At 36.8% G+C, this 22,900-nt stretch overlaps 1 protein-coding gene across 4 annotated transcripts in view; it reads right to left on the bottom strand.

Moving 5' to 3' along the window:
* Positions 1–22,900, bottom strand: part of MID1 (midline 1) — a 227,499-nt gene that overhangs the window by 7,928 nt on the left and 196,671 nt on the right. For all 4 annotated transcript variants that reach the window (XM_026666914.2, XM_087967046.1, XM_026666913.2 and 1 more), the window contains exons 3-7: positions 21,251–21,346; positions 10,731–10,838; positions 6,030–6,178; positions 4,488–4,615; positions 3,536–3,679 (exon numbers count right to left, since the gene is read on the bottom strand). In XM_026666914.2, coding sequence (XP_026522699.1) covers positions 3,536–3,679; positions 4,488–4,615; positions 6,030–6,178; positions 10,731–10,838; positions 21,251–21,346 — 625 coding nt within the window. The remainder of the gene's footprint in view (positions 1–3,535; positions 3,680–4,487; positions 4,616–6,029; positions 6,179–10,730; positions 10,839–21,250; positions 21,347–22,900) is intronic.

Genomic DNA, 22,900 nt, shown 5'->3' with positions numbered 1-22,900 from the left:
TAAGTCGAGAACTACCTGTATTTAAAACTATATAAAATATACCGCACTGATTGTTCTTTTTTTACATATACACATGCTATATAGCTACTCAGTATTGTCTGGATGGACAAGCCAGATATAAACACAATTAATCATAATTAGTTCATTAAAATGTTATTTTTATTTATCTAAGCTATAATAGAAAACAGCAGAACATGAAGCATCATTAGAACCGGTTAGTCTGATTCTCGAAACAATTCAGTATGAAAATATTCTACTTAAAAGTGTCTAACATTATATCCTCCAGGTGTTTTAAAGCATAATTTGCGCAGTCATTTAGGAATTATGTCCAAAACTTCAAGAGATCACTAAGTTCTTGTAAGCTGCCTTGAGTCGCCATGTGCGAATAGGCGGCAATATAAATCTCCTAAATAAATAAATAAATAGCCTGACCAAAAAAGAAAAGGAAATTGACACCAAATGTTCACACACTATACACAACAGAAGCTACTTGTCACACCATACTTTGTACATTTCACACTATAATAAGATGATACTGAAAAATGACCAACCTATCTCAACCACGTCATACAATAAATATTTGCCCCCCTCACAGCCCATTAAGGCAAAATATTTCATGCTGATTCATTATGAAGCTTTACTTCATTAAGACTGGAATAACATTCTCAGCTCTTTTTCCCACAATACAGGCTTTGTTTAAAGTCTCTCTTCAGAGTTTTGCAGCTGAAGTATTGTCTTTACCACACAGTGTGCTTTCCATCAGCATGATGCTAGACAGAAAGTGAGTCAAATGGAGTGAATCACAGTTTACTAGCAATTAGCATTTCCTGCCTGCTAGTGATTAATCTAAGAAAGTTGAATTCTTTCATAGCCTTTTCACTTTATTGTCTAATTGCTGTTTAAAACTCTCAACTTTTGTAGCAGGCTTGCTACAAAATATGTGTTTCCAAGAATTATATCATCAGCTTGGGTGTTCCTGTTTTTGCCCACTTTCATCGGATATTTTCATATAGATGATATAGCTTAAGTGATATCTAGAAGATTCAGGAAACATTCAATTTTCAATGTTTAATATTAGAAAACATCATTTTCATCATTATTTAATATGGAATTAATCACTAGTCTTCATTATTAAACCATTCAACAAGAATATGAGGTGACCAAGTTAATGCAATACTTTTCCATCAGTATATAATGTGTTTGTTTTATATTCTGAAATATACTGATTTGAAATATAGCAGGCCACACATTGAAAGTTAGGTTAAAACCTGATGCTTAATCTAAACCAAACCAAGGTGAATAAAAATTATTTAAAAATCATATTTTTAAAACATAGTTAAATTTTAAGCAATGTGAAAGACGGATACATGGGGTTAATCTTGGAATAGATTTCTGCTTAGCAACTGAATACTAATTCTGTTTTTCCTATAAACATGGAATTTGCCTATTCACAGGTAGGAGGTTAAGCTACCTCCAGAAATGCCAGCAAGGGGATAACATCAAGACGAAGCATGGTTGCTGCTATTGCAGACCTAAGAATTCCTTGAAAGCTAAACCTTAATTTCACTAATCAGAAATCCTCCTATCAGGTTGGAATAGTTGATTTAGGTTAAATATTAATTAAACTAGATTCTGGATCTAGAATCCAATTTATAATGTTTCAACAGAATGCACTTGGTTAATAAGTGAAGAGCCAGTCTGATCATTTCTCAAACATGAGTATTCTTAATTTACAAAGAACATATATTTCAGCATTAAGACACTATTGAGTAGTAGACACTCCTTTTAATACACAGATTTTTAAAAATATCATTTGTAAAGATAATATAAAGCTCACAAACTGAACAAGAAATGAATACTAAAAAACTAAACTAAACTAAATTAAAATAAATTTCTCTAGTCAACAGTTCTAATAACTCTTATCATAACACATACATACATACACACACATTCAAGATATACATTGTGGAATTAAGAGGTGCAAGAACAAAGTTGTTGCATCTCTTAATCCCATTTCTATTTGGAAGAACAAAAGTGACAATATCTACATCAGGAGGCAGACATGCACCATTTTAAATAAAATCTATGAAGTATCACTTTAAAAAATTGATATTAAACAAGAATTTGAATCAGATTTCTCTCATTGCCTCATTATTTTTATTTACTGTAAAAAAATCTACCCAATCTAAACGAAGACAAAATGCATGTTTATATAGTTTAAATATTCAGTAAAAATAAAATATATCAGCTACCTTTACAATAAGAAAGTAAGATGTCTGATAATAAAATAAAAACAATATATGACCTTATCTTATACAAATAAATGTAAAAAAACACAACCAAGTGAGTAAAGCAACCTACAAAAATATCACAAGTAAATAAAAAGACAACAGTCCCAGTGCATTCATTTATTTCATTTGTAATCCACCTTTTCTAGCAGGAGATCAAGGTGTATACATAGTATTAACTATTTCAATGCCTCAAAAGTCATTAAAGTAAGGTTACATAAGATATATTAATCTAAATGAGTGAAGATCAAAATCAAAAATAAAGTTTAATCTTCAAAATTAAGTAACATTCTCTCACAACTAAAGAACATGGTGGAAAACAACATTAAACTGTTTAGAATATGGAATGTGTAACTTTCTAGGATGACTGGATAATGGTATTCAGTTGTTGAGTAACAAGTTTAAATTGATTCATGTCAAAATAAACAAGACTTCATGGAAAGACATTTATTATGAAGAAAAGACGAAACTGAATAAACTTCCACCAAAGGATTCCTGTTGCTAAATGTATCTGTTATATCATTAATACACTGATAGAAATATTTTCACAATCCTGTATACATTGACAGCAATGTATAGCAACTAAATACTTCAGCTTACTTTTCAAAAGTTTCAATTTATGATATTGTCTTTTTCAATATGTTCCAGAAAAGCCAATTATTCTGCTGCCTGTTTAAGTTAAGAAAAATGAAGAACTGAACCAGGTTTTATGATGTTTGCAAAGTAAAAGTGAGTAAGTAGCTATGAAACATTCCCTTTGGAGACACAATTGCTTCACAAATGTAATGAAAATGGTTCTCTACAAGTCTGTTCTCTTGCTTTTGCTTCCTCTTTCTCCTTTTTGTATGAACTGTAATGTGATATATCAATTTCTTGCAGCAGTATGTCTATAATGAAAAGTTGTTGGCCTTCAGAAGTTTGGGATTCCTTTATGTATTCCTTGTGGTGAAATAGGGGAAGTAGGGCAATTTTTCACTTTTTAAAAATCAAATTAGCATAACACCAGTTGTAATCAACTCATGCCATGTCCCTTGCAAAATATCTATTATAATATATTTGTATATCAATTATAATGTTAAAGGCTGTTTAATTATAATTTTATCTTGTTAAAGCATTATACCTCTGAGTTGGCTTCCATTAAATCACTGTTTGTGAAAATTCTGAAAGCTCCACATAAATCTCTTAGATTTAAATTTAAATTCAATGCTTCATTTTTATGGCCTTAGTTTAAAATGCTTTGTACTTACTAACTACATTAGCTTGTCCAGTGAAGATAGTATACTGCAGTTCATAGGAGACCACACTGAATTCATCATCTGAAGTCCAGTGAACTGTGATTGTGTCATAAGAAGCTGTGCAAAGCTCTTCTCTAATTGTTGGTGGGTTTGGAGCTGAAAAAGGGTTAAATGAGCTGTTATAGTTCTCAGACATTCATTTACCCATTTATCACAAAAATATGAAAACAAGAAAAAACATATTGGATATCATTGTATAAAATTGCAAGAATTGCAAGAATATTACCAAGAAGATCCTTTATATAATTCAATAACCCAGAGACACAATTGTTTATAGTATGGAATTTTCATGCAGAATGGATCTTGTTGCTCATATGTCATTGAACCACACTACTTTAGTATACTTCCCAAATCCTGCTTCTGTATCTTCTTCAGAACCCATCCCAAGACTGATATTACTTTTACCTATGGGATTCTGACATGGTAACAGTTTGAGGAGAATACTTATGTTGAATGCCTTCAGCTTGAATTTGTAATAAAACAAACTTATTTTGGAGTGTGAGAAAATACTGCAATGTTAGTTAATGCTGGCTGAACAATGAGACACTAGATTTTAGAACTATTTCATCATGAGGTCAAAAACACTCTGCAGAATATGTTGCAATCACTGACTGATCCTTATAAATCCTATTAAATCAGAACATTGTCTAAGCATCTCTTTGTTGTATGAACATAGCTAAACTGATATTATTATTATATACACATCTGGAACTGGGAAGGATTGTGTGGTTGTACCCCCATCTACACATTTGCAAAAAACAGTAAAAGTATTGCAAGATCGTTCATTAAAATGCTATTTACCTAAATCACAATAACCTCTTTTTAATCCAATGAATATTACCACATTCATTCTTCTCTATGTTAAAACAAGTATACAGGTTCTTATATATATTTTGATTCTTACCAGTAAGATAATCAAGGCATTCAAGCAGTTTCTTTTCTCTGGTAAAGTCCAGTGCAAATGTATCAAAAGTGTCATTAAGATTAATTTCAGGAATTAAAACCTGGGAAGATGCAGTTGCCATGGCAACCCTACAAGATAAAAAACAAGTGGGTTTAGTTCTGAAAATTATTTTACATGATAAGGATACATAAGGCAAATACTTTTAAAATAAGTTAAGAAGTGCTGTGTAACATGTATTTAAGGTAATTTTCATATCCCTGATCAGCCATATGTCAACTAGAATGTAGAAAGTTACCTAATACCATGAGGTACTGCCTGCTTGCTTGTAGCTGCTGGGAATTGAATTTCTGATCTTTATAATGGAATCCATGAACAATGTTACTTTACTGTATTTTCTCCTAAAAGTGACTGGTATACATTTCAGTATTTTTTTGCTAATTTGCCATTCATGAAATGGTAAAAAGCTTCAAATGCTCCCAAGAAAAAGAATTGTCATCTAAAATCTGAAATCTCAAGACTGAACTTCATTACAACTGAGTTCATTTTAATTAGTTATTGAACTAACTTCAATAATGAGTCAATATTTTGTTACTTAAGCAGATAAACAGAAAAGATCACAGGCAGGCAAAAACCAGTGAGAATGGACTTGATTTCCAACTTTCTGCTGGCCTTCCCACTGGCTGGGCTTGTGGACAGCTGGCAGGGAGTATCAGAAATCATGATCACATGATTGCAGGGATGTTGCAACTGCCACAATTTTGCAAATAAAACTGGCCTGAACATTGAAAATTTCAATTCCACAGGACTAACGAACCCTGGATTTTTACACATTCTTCAGGTTAGCAATTAGCAATTCAAAAATCATTGTATAATGCACCATTTGGAATGCCATTTGAGGGTACAAACAAATATATAAACACAGGAAGAGTTTTAATAGCATAAAAATATGGAAGACTGCAAGAAAAGGTAAATGAGTCCCTGTGGATTTTACTCCACTAGTTGTTGCCAACTATATGGTGATGTTCATCTCCATTTCAAGGCCATTGAGCTGTCCAAAGACATTTTCTGTGGTCCTGTGGCCAGCATGCCGATACGGAGTGCTGCTACTTTCCCACCAAAGTGGTACCTATTTATCTACTTGCATTTGCATGCTTTTGAACTGCTAGGTTGGCAGAAGCTAGGGTGAGGATAGGAGTTCACCCCATTGCGTGGAACTTGGGTCTGAAACCTTTCCAGCTGACAATTCCCGGATCTTAACTTCTGAGCCATAGCACCGCCATAATATGCAATTATATGGAAGTATTCTAACATTTTTCTAGAATGATGTTTCTTAATCTGTCTTTAACATTTTGCTTCTGTATACCAGTTGTTGGATATGTTGATGTTTTATATCTACATTATATACTTCTTTAGATGTGTGGGTTTTTTTGAGCATCCCAAAGATTTGATTTCTCCTTTAAACATCCGATTGACATATTATAAAGAAAATGGTTAGTTAGCAAGGTTATCTAATTCTCAGAACTCTTCAATTTATGGCATTACCTTTCAGTTATATTTTTAGCCGACTGCAAGAAGCGTGCATGATCGTTCTCCTTCAAAGATTGCTCAGCCTGTGAGATGAGAGAGGTGGAGCGTTCAATACACTGCTTGCAATTAGCTATCTGCTGGGCCAGTTTTCTCAGTCTCCCAACCTGGAGCAAAGAAGAAAATTGTTACTTTTGTGGACACAAAAATGGGCATTAATATTTGACTATAGCTCAAGACCATAGCTATAACTCAAATTGAGTACTAAAGGAAACAGCTCAACTGCTTTCCTCTTCTATTTCAATAGGAGCCTAAGTTCTAAGGAAGTTTTTAATATTATCCAGAGTGGGGTAATCCAAAATAATCACAGCTTGTTTTCTTTCATTTTTTTTAATAATAAGAAATCTCAATTGCCATCAGGCTCTGTTTCTTGGATGCTCTACTGTGATTTCCAAGGTGCTTTAATTCTTGACCTCAGAACAAAAGGAATAATTTGACAATAAAATAAATCTTTGTTCTTGGAAATGTCTTTTCCTGGGGGATTCCCCCCCCCCCCAGCCAAGCCTGGTATATTAACAAAAGTGGGTACATAATCAGTGTGATACAAATGGAACGCTTTAATTCCAATTCACTTTCAATATTCAGTACATTGCAATGCTAAACATTTATTTAACAGCCAATCCAATTGAATTGGTAGATTTGTTTCACTGCAACTATGTTTCAGATGAACCTACTGAGACAGTATTGAATTCTATCTGAAATGGAAGAGTAACAGAACATAAAGGCCACCTCAATCTTTTCTAGTGCTTGCCTCCTTTAGTAACCCGACAAGAACCTACATTTCATTACATTCAAGATTGCAATTCTCCCAACAATAAAAACAACGTTTTTTCTCGTATCTTGCTTAGGAGCTTTCCATTGAGATTCTGGGAATAGAATGGCATATTAAATAAATCCTGTGTGTTTAATCCAGTGCAACGATTCTCATACTTACAACAGAAATTGGGACCAGAATTTCCAATGCTAAGCAAGGCAGTTGATAAGTGAACCATTCTTACTTTTATGGCCTTTTTGTTACAACTGTTAAACAGTTAAGTGAATTGTGTGGTTAAGTGAACTATGTGGTTGTTAAGTGAATCTGACTTAACAGATTGACTTGACATTGAACCTGTTGATTTTGCTTGTTGGAAGCCAGCTGGGAAGGTTGCAAATGACAATCATATGGCTCCAAGGTGCTACAACCATCAAAAATACATGCAGTTGCAGGCCTAAATTTGGATCACATGACCATGTGGATGCTGCAGAGGCTTTAAGGGTAAAGACTGGCTGTAAATCACCTTTTTCCATGCCATTAAACTTTAAATTGTCGCTAAAGAAATGATTATAAGTTGAGAACTACGTGTATTTATTTTCAACTCAAGCATCCTATATTGCTAACAAAAACAAGATCTCCTGACTCACCCGTTCCTATTTTCTGAATCATGTGGATTTGAATCTTTGACATTCCTCACTAAAGAAACAAAAGAACTCCTGAAATTACCTGCAACTTGGTAAGGCTTGATACTTTGGAAAAACAGTCCTATAAATCTAGCATGTGGATACTAGGCCTTTATTTCGAATACACTTACAGACACTGTAGTGCCTTTTACTGACATTAGGCTGAGAAAGTGGACAACTTGTATGAAATGTTAATTCCAAAATATATAATGTTCACTGCTTAACTACATACTAATACTGCTAAAGCAGCTGGTAGAAACACCTGCTTAATTTGCTGGAACAATGCAAGACACACTGTCTTTATTTGGAAATGGCTGTCATGACCACTCACTGGTGTGCATACCTAGTTTGGGAATGAATGTATCGGGTTTGTTAAACTATTCCCTTCCCCCTTCCAAAAAGCATGAAGTACAGTAATGAGCACATCTGTTAATAATAATAAAAAAATCTCATGCTTTCCTTTAATGTAAACATAAAGTTTGGAATGGAACAGCATTTCTGATTCTGTAAAAAGTGTATGAACTTTGGTGGTAGAATATGCATTCGCTCTACAGTTAAGTAACCAAGGAGATTATACAGAAGGTTGTCAGGTGGAATTCTGGAGGGAACTGAATCTTGTTAATATGTAAAGAAGTTCAGGACTTGTCAAACAATAACCTAGAGAACCATGGTCCTTGAAACAGCCCTTGCCTGCAGGGCTTTCTATTTTAAATTATTTGGAGTATCTTGACAGCTAAGTGAACCATTTAACCTGCCCACTTAACCTGCATCTAATGTTATTTCTTGTCAAAGCTTTTTTCACACAGGGAGAGTTTGTTGATTTCTTCAAGTTACTTTAGCAGTAAAGGACTACAGTAAGTAGCTTGCATATGTTCTCCCCCCTCCCGCCCTTACACACACATACATACACAAACAAGCACAGAAACAAAGCAAGGATCATGTTGAAACTGATTTCAAAGTTAGCTAGGTAACCAAGCTTGAGTAGTATCTGAGATTTACCTTGCACAGAGATTTACATCAGAAATATGTGTAGTATAGTTATTAACTGTTTTGTTCTCGGAAACAAACATACTCACAAACTGAGGCAAGGCGGCTTGCTTGGTTGCTCAGGCTTTATTTAAGCTTCATGTGCTAACAATACTCATTCATCTCAGCCCTGAGGCAAAAGCTGTTGGCCCATTTGACAGCTCCTTTTATACCGAGCTGTCAAACTGGTGACCAATCAGGTTGTGGCTGGGTGCCACCTGCTGGATCGGACCAGAGGGAGAACTGAAGATATAGCACTCCTTCCCATCTCGATGGCGCATGCGTATTCCGTGAGGTAGGTTGGGCGGCAGCGGAACCTTGCTGATCTGCCCAGCGCTGGCTCTCTGGAAGCGGCTGGAGTTGCTGGTGCCGGAGTCGTTGATGCTGGAGCTTCAGGAGTCAGCACCGGGATCTCTGCTGGGATCAGCTTGACTGGTGGCACTGCTGGAGACTCTGGTAGGTTTGTCTGGTGGCGTGTTACTGGTGCGGTAGGCCCAGCTTCAGCTAGCGAGGGATTCTCGTCTTCCCTTGGGACAGGGACCTCGGACCTATAACTCCCTCGCCCCCTTAACTGATTAATATGGAGTCTCCATGCCTGGCCATCCTCCAGCTTGATATATACGAACAAGGCCCTGTTACCTTTGTAAGGGTGGCTGGTAGCCACAGGGGGTTGCCTGAGAAATTCCTAGCATAAACTGGGTCCCCTTCCTTAAACCCCCTAGGATTGCTGGATGAATCCAGAGGCTTCTCAGGCATGTAAGTGAACAGCCTGTCTAGGACTGTTCTCAGCCATTGGCCCATTACTAGTTCGGCAGGGCTGCAGTTGGTGGAAGGGCATGGGGTTGTATGCTGACAGAATAGGTATTGGGCTATTTTTGCTGGCCATGGACCTGGGCCCATTCTTGCCAGGGCCTCCTTTGCTGACCTTACCCCTCGTTCTGCCAAGCCATTACTAGAAGGATTGAAAGGAGCAACCAAGGAGCAACCCCAGCCCTATAAGGAATACTTCAAAACTCCTGGACGTAAATTGAGGACCATTATCTGAAACAATTAGGTCTGGTAGCCCATGGGTGGCAAATATCTTTTGTAATGCAATGCTGCTTACGGTCTCAGCCGTGGTGAGGCCATGAGTAATATTTCCACCCATTTGGAGAAGGCATCTATCACAATTAAAAAGGTTTGACCCTGAAAGGGCCCAGCAAAATCAATATGCAGATGGGGCCAGGGGCCTCTAGGAGTTTCCCATTCCCACCTTCGTCGCCAATGTTTTGTTCTTGGAAGCAAACACACTCACAAACTGAGGCAAGGCGGCTTGCTTGGTTGCTCAAGCTTTATTTAAGCTTCGCACGCTTACAACGCTAATTCAGCTCAGCCATGAGGCAACAGCTGTTGGCCCATTTGACAACTCCTTTTATACCGAGCTGTCAAACTGGTGACCAATCAGGTTGCGGCTGGGCACCCCCTGTTGGATCGGACCAGAGGGAGAACTGAAGACATAGCATTAACAATTATTTAATTTGAGCTTCTTCTACATTACAATAAATATTTCATTAAATTTTTACTTCTGTAAAAAGTTACAATAAATATTTCAATAAATATTTCAATAAACATTACAATAAATATTTCATTAAATTTTTACTTCTGTAAAACACTAATGGTCTCAACTTCCTTCAAGATGCTTCATGAACTTGCTTTCTTACAGAGCAAACTAAGAAAGTTAATTTGTGTAAGTGTCTTTAATAGATGATTATAGTACTTATATATAGTACTTATTTATAACACCTATGTAGATGGTTATAAGTTATGAATTCTTATTTTATAGACAATTTTTGCCCTAAGAAATTTTTCAAACAATTAAAGCATAAATATTTTAGAATATTATTATAAAACTATTCTGGTGAATAGAGCAGAATTTCCCTTGCAAATATCATTTGTACAGTTATTATTTATATAAAGTGTCTTATAATAGAAAGATAAAATAACATAAGATGGTATCTTTCAACAGGCATTCAACAGATTTTAAATGAAGACTGAAATGTTTATTTAATAAATTCAGACAACAGGAAAATAAATGAAGCAACTGTCAAGGGGATTTCAAGATGTGCATTTTAAGTAAGAAATTAGAAATTTTGTAGAGCATAAACCATTTAGTAAGAATTTTAATCTATTTCAGAATCTCAAAGATAATATTCTTACTTTTCCCTCCTTGATTTTGGTTCCAATTATCTGACGTCTTTGCTGGATTATTTCTATAAGCAGGTCACATTCTTCCATCAGCTTGGATTCTTGTCGAGACGCATTTACCTAAAGAAGAGATCAAGCATTGCACTGAATAAATTTAGAAACATTCAAAACAAGATAAAGCTAACAAAGTTGCATTGTTTCACAACCATGTTTTTAAAATGCTCTTAAACTTGAATGAATGCTTGAATTCTTGAAAACAATATATTTTATCAGATAATATTAATACAAGTAACTATTATAATATATGGGTGATATCCAATACTGAATGAATGTAATTTTGATTCCTTGCAATATAATTTTCTCATTCTTTATTTCCTCTACATATCATTTCCTGTCTAATTTTCTCCAGACGAAGTTGTAATTTCCCCCCCAAATGGTGGCTATCTCATTCATTACTGAGATGACAAAACAATAACAATATCAAATTCCCTTTTCTTGTTTTACTATTTAGACTTATGTATTCCTTTCACACCAACATATCTAGTATTATACAATTTATTGAATAGTCACTGCAAATAATTTGAATTTCAATCAAAACATAACCATAGAGATTCTCAACCCAACTAACAGTCAAGACACTTCTATTTTGAAGTGATTTAAAGAACATAGCCAAACTCTGTGTAATCACTGATTAAATGATCAATAAAATGACCAATAAGCTATAAGAATTAATATAATAAGTGCATAGTTATTAATTGTTTATAACTTCATAATTATATATATATTTATAATATCTGTAATGGCTTTGCAGCTGCTTGCCATGCTGCAGCTCAGAGGCTTCTTGGCACACGCAGTTCTGTGACTGCAAGAAACTCTTAAGCCTTGGTGCAGCATAAAGCTACTTCTGGAAGTCTCATCTTCCTGAACTCATCCTCGTACATGGCACAAAAGAAGCCCCACCATTACCAGCAAGCTACAGCACCCAGGAATCCAAAGCAAGGATTTGGCCCAATGGGAAAATTCTGAGGGTTGTCCCCAGGGGTAGGATTCTACCGGTTCTGTCTGGCTCTGTAGAACCGGTAGCTCTGAAGAGCAGCAGACATGGAACCGGTTCTATGTCTGCTGCTGTTTTGGCCCACCTGCCCGTCCGGGCACTTACCTGACCTTTATTTCCTGGTTTTTCAACCTCAGCTGCTTTGTGTGGCACAGCTGCAGTTGAAAACGCAGTAAAAAAGGAGTTTTTCGAGCGCTGTGCACCCACATGCAGCGCTGCTTAGCAGTCTAGGCAGCAAGCTGACAACGATTTACACACATGTGCAAATCGTAAATCACCGAACCGGTAGTTACACCAGTCGGATCCCACCCCTGGTTGTCCCAGAGAACCACATGCAGGAAGCACAAGCCAACCCCTGGCATTTTTTCATTAGATAAACAGTTTCTAGCCTTCCCACTAACTGACATTTATATTTGTATTGTGCTGCTAGGCCAAATTGGAAAACCACGTCTTTACCAGAAAAGCTGAAGTGTCCAGGGTGACATGGTGGTCATGGGTTTGAAAAAGAGACTGCAAAGGAAGTGAAAGATAGACAAACAAAGGCTGTAAATTGATTCTGCTTCAGCCATAACAGGTCAGTGTAGGGAACTGGAAGAGATGGAAGTTGGGCAAACGAATGCTTGCTGACGCTTGCTGGCAGTTGCTAGGCCCTCCCCAGTCTGCGGCCTGGCACTGTGCTGCTCGGGCAGGCTGGGGAGCCCCGTGTAGAAAGTGGTCAGCAGAGAACCTAGACCACAAATCCAAAAAGGAGAGAACAAAACCACCAAGAAGCGCCCGTTTCAGCAGCTGGGTACAAAAGACAAAATGCCACCAAACGGAACTGGGAGAGAAGGCAACTGGGTGAATGCATGTTTGCTGGCATTTGCTGGGGCTTCTTGGATGTTGAAGCTTTGTCAACCTGCTTCAGCTGCAATGCTGAGGCAGGTTGACCATGGTTTCATGCTATGTGATGGCTCAGAGGCTTCTTGCAATCCCATAACCATGTGGTTCTGGTGCTGCTTGCTGCCCGGTAAAGCAGAATGCAGGATGACAAAAAAGGCAGAGATGGGTAGCAGCTAGGTGGCTGGAGAGAGGTGGAGGCAGTTTCTCACTTTACTGAGGTTCAGGGCTGGAAGGAACCAAGCCTGGAATGGCTTGGCTTGACAAGATTGGGGCAGCTTCTCAGCTAATGGCTACTTGCCTTTGTATAATGACTACAATCGGGAATGCCAGAATAGCTGTTGCTAAATGATGTAATCATTTATGTCTGTATCATTTAGCAATCTAAATTCTGGTCCCAATTGTGGTAATAAGTCAAGGACTACCTGCAAAAGCTTTATAGTACTACTGCTTCTTCTGTTTCTCTGAGACAGAGTTAACTGTTCCAAAATTTAAATTTGTAATTAAAAAAAAAAAGATAGACAGTGCTGTGCCACATAAGGAAAACACAGAAAACATTAATTATTTGTTTTGCCACAAACAAAGCCCTATTATCATTTAAGGTAGTGTATTTGGGGACAGGCTGCCAGCATAGTTTTACATTTTGCTCAACCACAAACAAGAGATTTGTCTTAGTCTATTTCATGGAAACTGAAGGCAGAGACCCATTGTGACTGGACTTAAAAGACATCTTTGTTACAGGACAGAAGTCTTTTGAAAATACTGGCAATACATTATCTGTAATTAAATTCTATTTTGCTTCTTTAAAACATCCATCTGTTTCACTTTCCTACATTCTCCTTTTCTTTTTGATTTGATTAGCACTAAGAAAGGAGATTGCAACATTTTTGATTTGACTAGCACATAAGAAAGGAGATTGCAACGTATCTTAAATAGCACTAGTGCTCCTTGTCAGCTTAACGTTATCCTGCCCTGAAGATTTCCATAAATGAGGTTTGCAGCCCCATCGCAGGCAGCTTTATCAAGATAACCTGTTCACCTTGCTCTCAAGGGTTTAGAGAACTTGGACTTAAAACAAACTATCTCTTTTGAACCAAGTCTTGTATGTGGATCCTGAAACCATGTTAAAATAGATGTCTATAACTAATGTAAAAGTGTTTTCATATAAATAGAACGAGCACAGCTGAGTTTCAAGACCTAGAGAAAAATTGCTTTTCCGGTGCTGTATAATCTAAGAATGATGTACGTTATCTCACAGTTGGTTAGGAAACATTGGCTAAAATTGTGTCTTTTAAATCAGCTGCAGTCCAGGAAAACAGGTTTCCTCCCCATTCTTGCTGGCTAATTGTTCCTGGTTTTTCCACAGCTGTGTTCTGATTATGTTCTGTGCAACAGACTAAAACAATTTCATTCTTGACTAAATAATGCAGGATTTTCATAAATGCCAAACACATTTCAAAACATTCTCTCCTCCTTGCTGGACCAACATACACAATATAGAGGAAGGAGATGGTGTCCATATTTCCAGCAGTCCTTTACCAAGTGACACAGAAAGGATCCCCGATCTCTGCTCAGATAACCAAATGGATATGATTGGCTTGTGCTCTTCATGAAAAATACAAGCTTCTTCAATGGCTGCTGCAATGCTCAAAAGGGAAGATCTGGCCAATAGGTTTAAAACCCAAAAAATGCAAGTTCCCTCTTGTAAGAAAACAGAGCTGCTTGCAAAAAATAGCTCGGTTTTGAATTTTTGCTGCACAAGTTTGTCACTAGCCAAAAGCAGTGGCTAATGATCCGAGAGGTAACACTATTGGGTTAACTTGATATCAAGATGATATGTTTAAAGTTTAGGGGTTCAGCTCAGCTTCTTTCTTGATAGTTTGAAGAGTTGTAAGGAGAGGGTGGATTAAATATAAGGAGGGGCATATATTTGAATATATAATATGGAACAATATCTACACATTTACTTCAGATTGTCAGAAATACCGACTATGCAAAAACACTAATTTTACATTGGCTCTTATAGCTACCTAAATCCTTCTTTTCTTACAAAAGGGTATTTTGTTTATTATCTGTAATGATATAAAACAATATGCACCCATCTAATCAAAGCATTTGCTCTCAGCTATTGATTTTAATGTTAGAGCTATTTCATTCAAAGTTTCTAAGATAGGCTGTATGGGAGCTTATCTTAGATGCACTGATATCTACCTTCTTTACTCTTCTTTCTTACAGAAAAAATATATTAGAGATCTGAAATTCTAAATGGTTAAGATATATACACAGGAACCCAAGAGCACATGTAAAATCTTGAGAAAATGTATGAACTGAACAAAGTTTTAGTATATTTATATTTAGAATATAAAGATATATACTCTATTTTAATATATAATATTACAAATATTATTAATCCACGTTTGCAAATTCTTGCATTTCTTTGTAAAGTCCACTCCTAGTTTGAAATACTGTATATCTTGATTCAGGAGCCCTTCCACAGCCACTGAGCTACCATTTGATGTTGTAATAGCTGAATTAGAGGTAATCTGAGCTTAAAATTGTCTGGAATTCCAGCCAGTTCTATCTGTCTGTCTAAGACAAAGAAAACTCCATGTAACTAGGAGTAATTTTCATAGACATAAATAAGTGAAAATTTGGGGAAAATAGCCAGGCATCAACAATATTTAATTGCCTAGGTTACACTCTGGACAAACTCAATACAGGCACCCTGGCCTTAGAGATTAACAAAATGAATTAAGACAAGATTATAATAATTACTGTCAACATGTGGGTGCAAATAATTTTAAGTAATTATTTTCATGATTCATATGTCATTCAACTGCAGGAAGGCTGTAATTGGTAGGATGAAGAATTTGAAATATACTGCCACTTGGAAATTACTTCAGGCCATCATGGTGTTCTCTCCACAGAAACCCACCAAACCATTAATAATTGTTTGCTATCATTATATAAAAACACATTTGACACCATGATCAGTTTTCATAAATTAAGAAGACAGGGAGAAATGTCTTGGGAACATGTTTATTTTCTTTTTTCATTCTTCTTTAATATTCTGGTTTCTCACTGATATAAATAAGATAATCATTCCTTGGTTTGGAATGTCAAGTTTAAATACAAACTACATTTTTATGCCTCAAATTAGCACACAATATTTCACAAACCATAATTTGGTAAGCTCTGGATGTGGTCACATTTGCTAGTTTATTGTAAATATAAATTGCCTAAAGGAGCTCTCTTTAAGTAAATACTATGCCTCAGCTAGTGAAACATTTATATTTGTGTGTGCATCCAATTTTGGTCCCATGATGTAAAAAAGATGTTGAGACTCTAGAAAGAGTGCAGAGAAGAGCAACAAAAATGATTAGGGGACTGGAGGCTAAAACATGTAAAGAACATTTGCTGGAACTGGTTATGTCTAGTCTGATGTAAAGGACTAAGGATGACATGATAGCAGTGTTCCAATATCTCAGGGGCTGAGACAAAGAAGAGGCAGTCAAACTATTCTCCAAAGCACCTAAGGGTAAGACAAGAAGCAATGGTTAGAAACTAATCAAGGAGAGAGACAAATCTAGAACTAAGGGGAAATTTCCTGACAGTTAGAACAATTAATCAGTGGAACAACTTGCCTCCAGAAGTTCTCTGACACTGGAAGTTTTAAAGAAGAGATTTGATAACCGCTTGTCTGAAGTGGTGTAGGGTTTCCTGTCTAAGCAGGGGGTTGGACTAGAAGACCTCCAAGGTCCCTTCCAACTCTGTTATTCTTATTCTAAATATACATATATGTGTGTGTGTGTGTGTGTGTGTGTGTGTGAGAGAGAGAGAGAGAGAGAGAGAGAGAGAGAGAGAGAAATGGCTGTAGATTTCTCAAATAGTAATAGTAACACTTAAAAGAAAATGAATTTAACTATTTATTATGATTTTAAGAGGAATGGTATGAAATGATATATAACCTATGCAGCTGTTATCCTTTGGCAAGAGAGAACAATCTAAAAAATTAAGATTGAGGAGAAATAACACATCCGCTTACAAGATGGCAGCTGCATCTTTACTGTAGAAGAATTACTGAGTGAAAACTCAAATTAAAAAGGAAGCTTCTTTGTATATAGTTTATAAAATATTAGCCATTACGAAAAAGAAAATAGTTCTTTTAGAAGTTAGAAAATGGCTGAAATCCAATCCACAGGCAAATATAAGTGTTCCAAAGTATTATAATGCACATATAAAACACCTAAACACCTAAATTCATAAATCCATAAACTTTGTTGGTGGGCCAGGATTAATAGGATTTTATTGCATTTGCCGAAGACTAACAATGTAACACAGGGGTTCTCAAACTTTGTGATATTGTGATTGTGTCCAATTATATACAGTATTCGTGTAATACCTGACCCATTTTTAAAAAACTATTTAGTCAATTATTTTGACAGGTAATTCATGCTTTTATCTATCACCTAAAAGCCATTCCAAAGTTTGATCCCTGCTCCAACTTTGTTTGGGCCAAGTAGGAGAGTTCTCAAAAGTTTCCCAGAATTACTATACAGATAATCCTTAGTTAGCAATAGCACTATAGCAATATCACTTAGACTTATCTGACACTTCATAGTGCTTTATAGCAGGGGTCTCCAACCTTGGCAACCTTAAGCCTGGAGGACTTCAACTTCCAGAATTCCCCAGCCAGCAAAGCAAAGCTGGCTGGGATATTCTGGGAGTTGAACTCTGCCAGGCTTAAAGTCACCAAGGTTGGAGACCCTTGCTTTATAGAATTCTCTGAGCAGTTTACAAATATTAGCATATTTGGCCCCAACAATTTGGGTCATTTTACCAACCTCTGAAGGATGAAACCCGAGTCAGTCTTGAGCTGGTCAGGATTGAATTCCTGGCTTTGGTCAGAGGAAGCCTGCATTTTAACCACTGAACCGCCATAGCTCCTTAGTTATTTAGCAATCACAACTGAGACTGACAACTCAGATGCTAAATGATGCAGTTGTGATTGTGCTTCCAATTTTATTTCAACTTTCTTTTGTTTTTCAGCATCAGAAGGCTGCAATTCCAAACAGTTATGCAAGCTCAAATGGTAGGGAAGATTTCTGGAACTCAAATTATGAGGAAGGTGGGTAAAAGGACAAATATAGCCCTTTTACTATACTCTGCCACCCTTTGAAATGATTGTTCCCACCTATGGGATAATAAGCAAGAAGATAATTGTTTGCATTTATATTTATTAGAAAATATTACAAGAAAGTAAACAGGCACACAATGGGAAATATACTTTAAAAGAAATGTGCCAGGATGGCTCCTTGCCTAGTTTGCTCCTGCTTCCAATCCAGAGCCACTCGGGGACAAGCAAAAACGGAAAGTATGAAACTAATTAAAGTCTTGTCAGTTACAGGCAGCAGCTATGAATAGGTTAATTACAACCACAGAGCTGAATGTGTTAATTTGTATTTAACACTGCATTGTGGCCAAAAGCAGCTCAGGAAGAGGTAGTCTACTTTTAACTTTGAATTGTCACTGATCAACTTTCTCCCATCTGGGCATCTTCCAGATCAAGTCCCGAAACTGTCAGTAGTCACACATTTGGAAGTATTGAGTGCTTCCATTTTTCTTATGCTATTACTGTGCTTGTTTGCTACACAGAAATTAGAAAAATATGCATTAGGGCCAGTGATGGCATTCGACCGGTTCTGCCCAGTTCTGGAGAGCCGGTAGCAGCGATGAGCAGTGGAGACCGAACCGGTTCTCTTCGCTGCTCTGTGTTTGGCCCATCCACCTGCCCAGGCTCCCATACTCACTTTCAAAGCGCAGCTGCTTTGCGCAGTGCAGAATAGCGCCGCGCGGCAGCTGCTGCAGCAACCAGCATCGCTCTGTGCCTGCGCAAAGTGCGTGTTTGGCATGCGCGTGCACCACCAAAGTGCGGCCACCAAGCCACACCCACCGAACCGGTGGCAACTTTATTTGAATACCACTGATTAGGGCACACACATTAAATTATGAGTCCTTTATTATAATTCAATGTTAGAGTTATGTATAAATCACTATCCGTTATTTTTTAGATGTTGATTTAAATTTAAAGTAAAAAAATAATTATGCCATATTTACTTTTATAATAAAATTACAGTATAGCAATACCACTTAGACTTACACAGTACTTCAAAGGGCTTTACAGCCCTCTCTAAGCAGTTTACATTATCAGCATATCACCCCTAACATTCTGGCTCTTCCTTTTACCAACTTCAGAAGAATGGAAAACTGCCCCATCAGGATCGAACTCCGAATTGTGGGCAGAGTTACCCTGCAATTGTCATGGATCCACCCCCAGACCAGAGGTGGTATTCAGTTCTGGAGAACCGGTAGTTCTGGAGAACTGGTAGCAGAAATTTTGAGTAGTTTGGAGAACCGACAAATGCTACCTCTGACTGGAGATTTTACAGTATCCTTCCCCTGCCACACCCACCAAGCCACACCCACAAAACCGGTAGTAAAAAAAATTTGAATCCCACTACTGCCCCGACCCTTTCTGGATGCAAGTTTAGAGGAGTCTACACCTCCTCCTGATCCAAGGACACCTAGGTTAGAGAGGAGGTAGGCACAATGCTGGTCGGCTAGACTACTTGCAAGCAGGCAACCTCACCTCTTGTGAAGGGCTGTACCAACATCACCTATTTAATCCCGCCCCACGGACTTGAGCCTTGCTGGAGCAACATGCCGAGTTCTGTGCTTTGTGTGCTTGTGCCATATATCCTGACCTGTTTGATTCATGGATTGATTTCCTGGACTTCATGTGTGCTGTTGGACTCTTTTCCCACTGACTCTTGCCATGCTGAGCTTGGAATCCAAACCTGTGGAATGGCAGTGCTTTCTAATGACCTGATTGTGGGGTCTGAATAAACATCTGTAGAATTCTTGCTCTCTGTGTGTGTGTGTGTGTGTGTGTGTGTGTGTGTGTGTGTGAGAGAGAGAGAGAGAGAGAGAGAGAGAGAGAGAGAGAGAGAGAGAGACGGAATGGGGCAGCACAGCAATACTGCATCTATTGCATTGTACTATCAGGGCTCCTAATAGAAAATTACTGTATATATCTTAATTAACCAACTGAATATTTTATGGAAAACTAATAAATTATCACTGGAGTTTTTTCTCTTGAGTTATATATAAACTTGTAGTGAGATGAGCAGCAGATAGATAGATAGATAGATAGATAGATAGATAGATAGATAGATAGATAGCAATGCTATATTAGCAATTGAATTTACTTTTTTGATATGACTGTCAGAGTAAAATAGAAGCCGTGTGACACTTCAGGAAATATAGCTAGAGTTAAAACTGGAAATAATGCATTTTAATTATGAAGGTCAATTTTTTTCTATCTCCAGGGAATCCTGTCTACATTAATCTATTTGTTAAAGAGCCTCTGTGTACCACAAAGAATTATGGAGAATATTTTACAGCATACAGTTAGTTCATGCCAGGATGTTGTGAAATCTCTTGGGCTCACTTGTCATCATGTATGAATTCCTTTACAGCTTGTTTACTGCAGGAAGCAAAAGTATTTCATGTTACCAATTGCTCATTCCAATTTTATTCCTACCAGACTTCAAGGAAACCACTAGGGAATATAACTAAAACAACATACTAACATAAAATAATTGATCAGTCTGCTTTCTCTAGGACAATATATTCTAGAAAAACAGGAATTATTTTTTCCTTTATTTTATAATTTAGCCATTAAATGAGTTGTATATATACATTAGAATGTTTTTATATAATCTGCCTTTAATTATTTGAAATATTTTGTCTTTTATTTTATTTTTTTAAATAGTGTGTTAACAGTAAACAAATGATATTTTATTCAATATAAAATTATATATATATGTTTCCAATAGTGAAATCTCCATGACATTTATTTAACTGCTCTATAAAGAAGATACTAAATTATCTATTTGGTCCAGGGGTGGGCTACTGCCGGTTCTCCCTGGTTTGGGCAAACCGGTAGCTAATTTTGTCATTTTGAATTACCAGTTCGGCAAACCAGTAAATCTCACCCCTGGCTAGCCCCGCCCACCCCTCCCTTCCCCTCCCCGGAGTCTTCACATGGCCCGTTTTGGATGCCAGGTAAGTACAAGGCCCGCATGGAGGCTCGGGGAGGGCAAAAAACAGGCCTCTGGAGCCTGGGGGAGGCCGTTTTCGCCCTCCCGGAGACTTGAGGAAAGCCTCAGGAGCCCAGGGAGGACAACAACATTCCCCCCTGCCCTGGTTCAGGAGGCCGACTCGGCCACACCCACCATGGCCACGCCCATCCAGCAATGGGGCTGAGAACCGATTGCTACATTTTTTGCAGCCCACCCCTGATTTGGTCCATATTCAACTTCAGAACAGGTGTATACTTGCCTATATACTTGCCTATAAAGTCACCAAGACTCAGACACGACAGAAAGGTTAAAACAAAAAGAAATAGGTATATATAAAATAAATAAACACACATGTTTTCAAACTGTAACATTATGATTATTTTAAAAGTCTATAAAACAGGGTGTCATATATTCAGAAAGAATTGTGAATTAAATATACTGGAATTAGTACTTACCTCTACATGTTGACAAGTCTGAATTAATTTAGCCAAAAGTGTTTCCAGTTCAGTGTTTCTTTTGATAAGGCTGGTAAGATTACTTTCTAAATTTTGCTGTTAAAAAAAAGAAGAGTTAGTATAGTATTTGGCATTACATATAATCCAATAAAAAGTAGCATATGTAAATATAATTATTTGGGAAATTAAAATAAATTAGTGTTCAAATATTTGTTCATTGCTAGGAAATGAGATGATTTGGCGGTATTGTGTGTGTGTGTGTATAATTTATAAATGTAAATATACTATAACACATGCCAGTGAAACATGGACACTAACTTCACAATCAATACAAAAGCTATGAGTGGCGCAAAGAGCCATGGAAAGATACACGATTCTATTCTATTCTAAGACAAGATAGAAAGATCTGCACATGAATTATAGAACAAACAAAAATATATGATATCATCAAGAGAGTAAAAGAATTGAAATGGAAATAGCAAGAACTGATGGCAGGTGGACCAAGGGAGTTATAGAATGGATCCCACTTGATAAAAAGCGTCCATGAAAGATACCTAAAACAAGATGGATCAGCGACACCAGCAAGTATTATGGGCCTAATTGGCAAAAGAAAGCTCAGGAAAGTATTGGTTGGAAACATGCAGAAAAGGCCTTCATCCTGCAGTGGATAGAAAATTGCTAATATGATTATGATAAATATAAACACATACACACACACACATACACACACAGGCATTCTCACATTAGGATTGCTCCTCTCAATTCAATCAGAATAGAAGCCATAACTATAACCTTAATTAATATCTTAATTAGAGAGAGAGAGAGAGAGAGAGAGAGAGAGAGAGAGAGAGAGAGAGAGAGATGCTTTCACTCACATATTTAGAAACAAGCACGTCCAACTTCTTCAGACAAATAATTTAGAGCTGGCTTCACTTTTCTAAGTGCTGATATGATGTACTCAATAAAGAATTTCATGAACCTCCAAAAAGTGACAGAATCCTGACTCTCTGAGTTCATTACTTGGAACAATGAAACAGCATACTGGGAAATAAACTGACATAAAGTGTATTTAAATAGTTGGCTTCTGAAGAAATATTATTTTCAGAAATATTTTTTTTTTTTCACTGTTCAAAAATTTAGATGTCTTCCAGAGATTAAGCATAATATGAGAATTATATAGGTCAATCATTGTTGCGCACTGTTCAAACCATGCATAATCCCATTAATAAACTATTTATCGATTATTAAAAATTATCAAGAAAAACTGCCATCAGGATCAACAGAAACCAGATAGATTACTGCAGATCCAGGCTGTGATGTGAGTCATGCAGGCTGTCTCTACTATTAATGTGGAATCTTTATAGATGCAGTCAACAAGGTGCTTTCTAGAACAATTCAGTCCTGTGTTTCATTTTTATTTTATGTGGAAATATATAATGAAGGCTTTTGACAAATATAAAAAAATCTGTTCAATTGAAAAATATCAAAACACTGTAATGATTAAATCAAAGATATACAACGTTTGTTTGCCATGTTGTGTCAAACAAGCAAAGGAAGATTATACAAGTACTTATGCCCATGAACATTCAAGATCTTATGTGTTAGCAATAAAATCTGAGATAGAATATGATATCTGCAAGGAAGCATCCC

The sequence above is a fragment of the Notechis scutatus genome, chromosome 5 (genome assembly GCF_049901735.1).
Source record: "Notechis scutatus isolate UNSWTSFEM ecotype Mainland chromosome 5, rNotScu1.2, whole genome shotgun sequence".
Taxonomy (NCBI): Eukaryota; Metazoa; Chordata; class Lepidosauria; order Squamata; family Elapidae; genus Notechis; species Notechis scutatus.
Note: the sequence above shows the minus strand (reverse complement) of the source record. Positions and strands in the feature narration are given on the sequence as shown.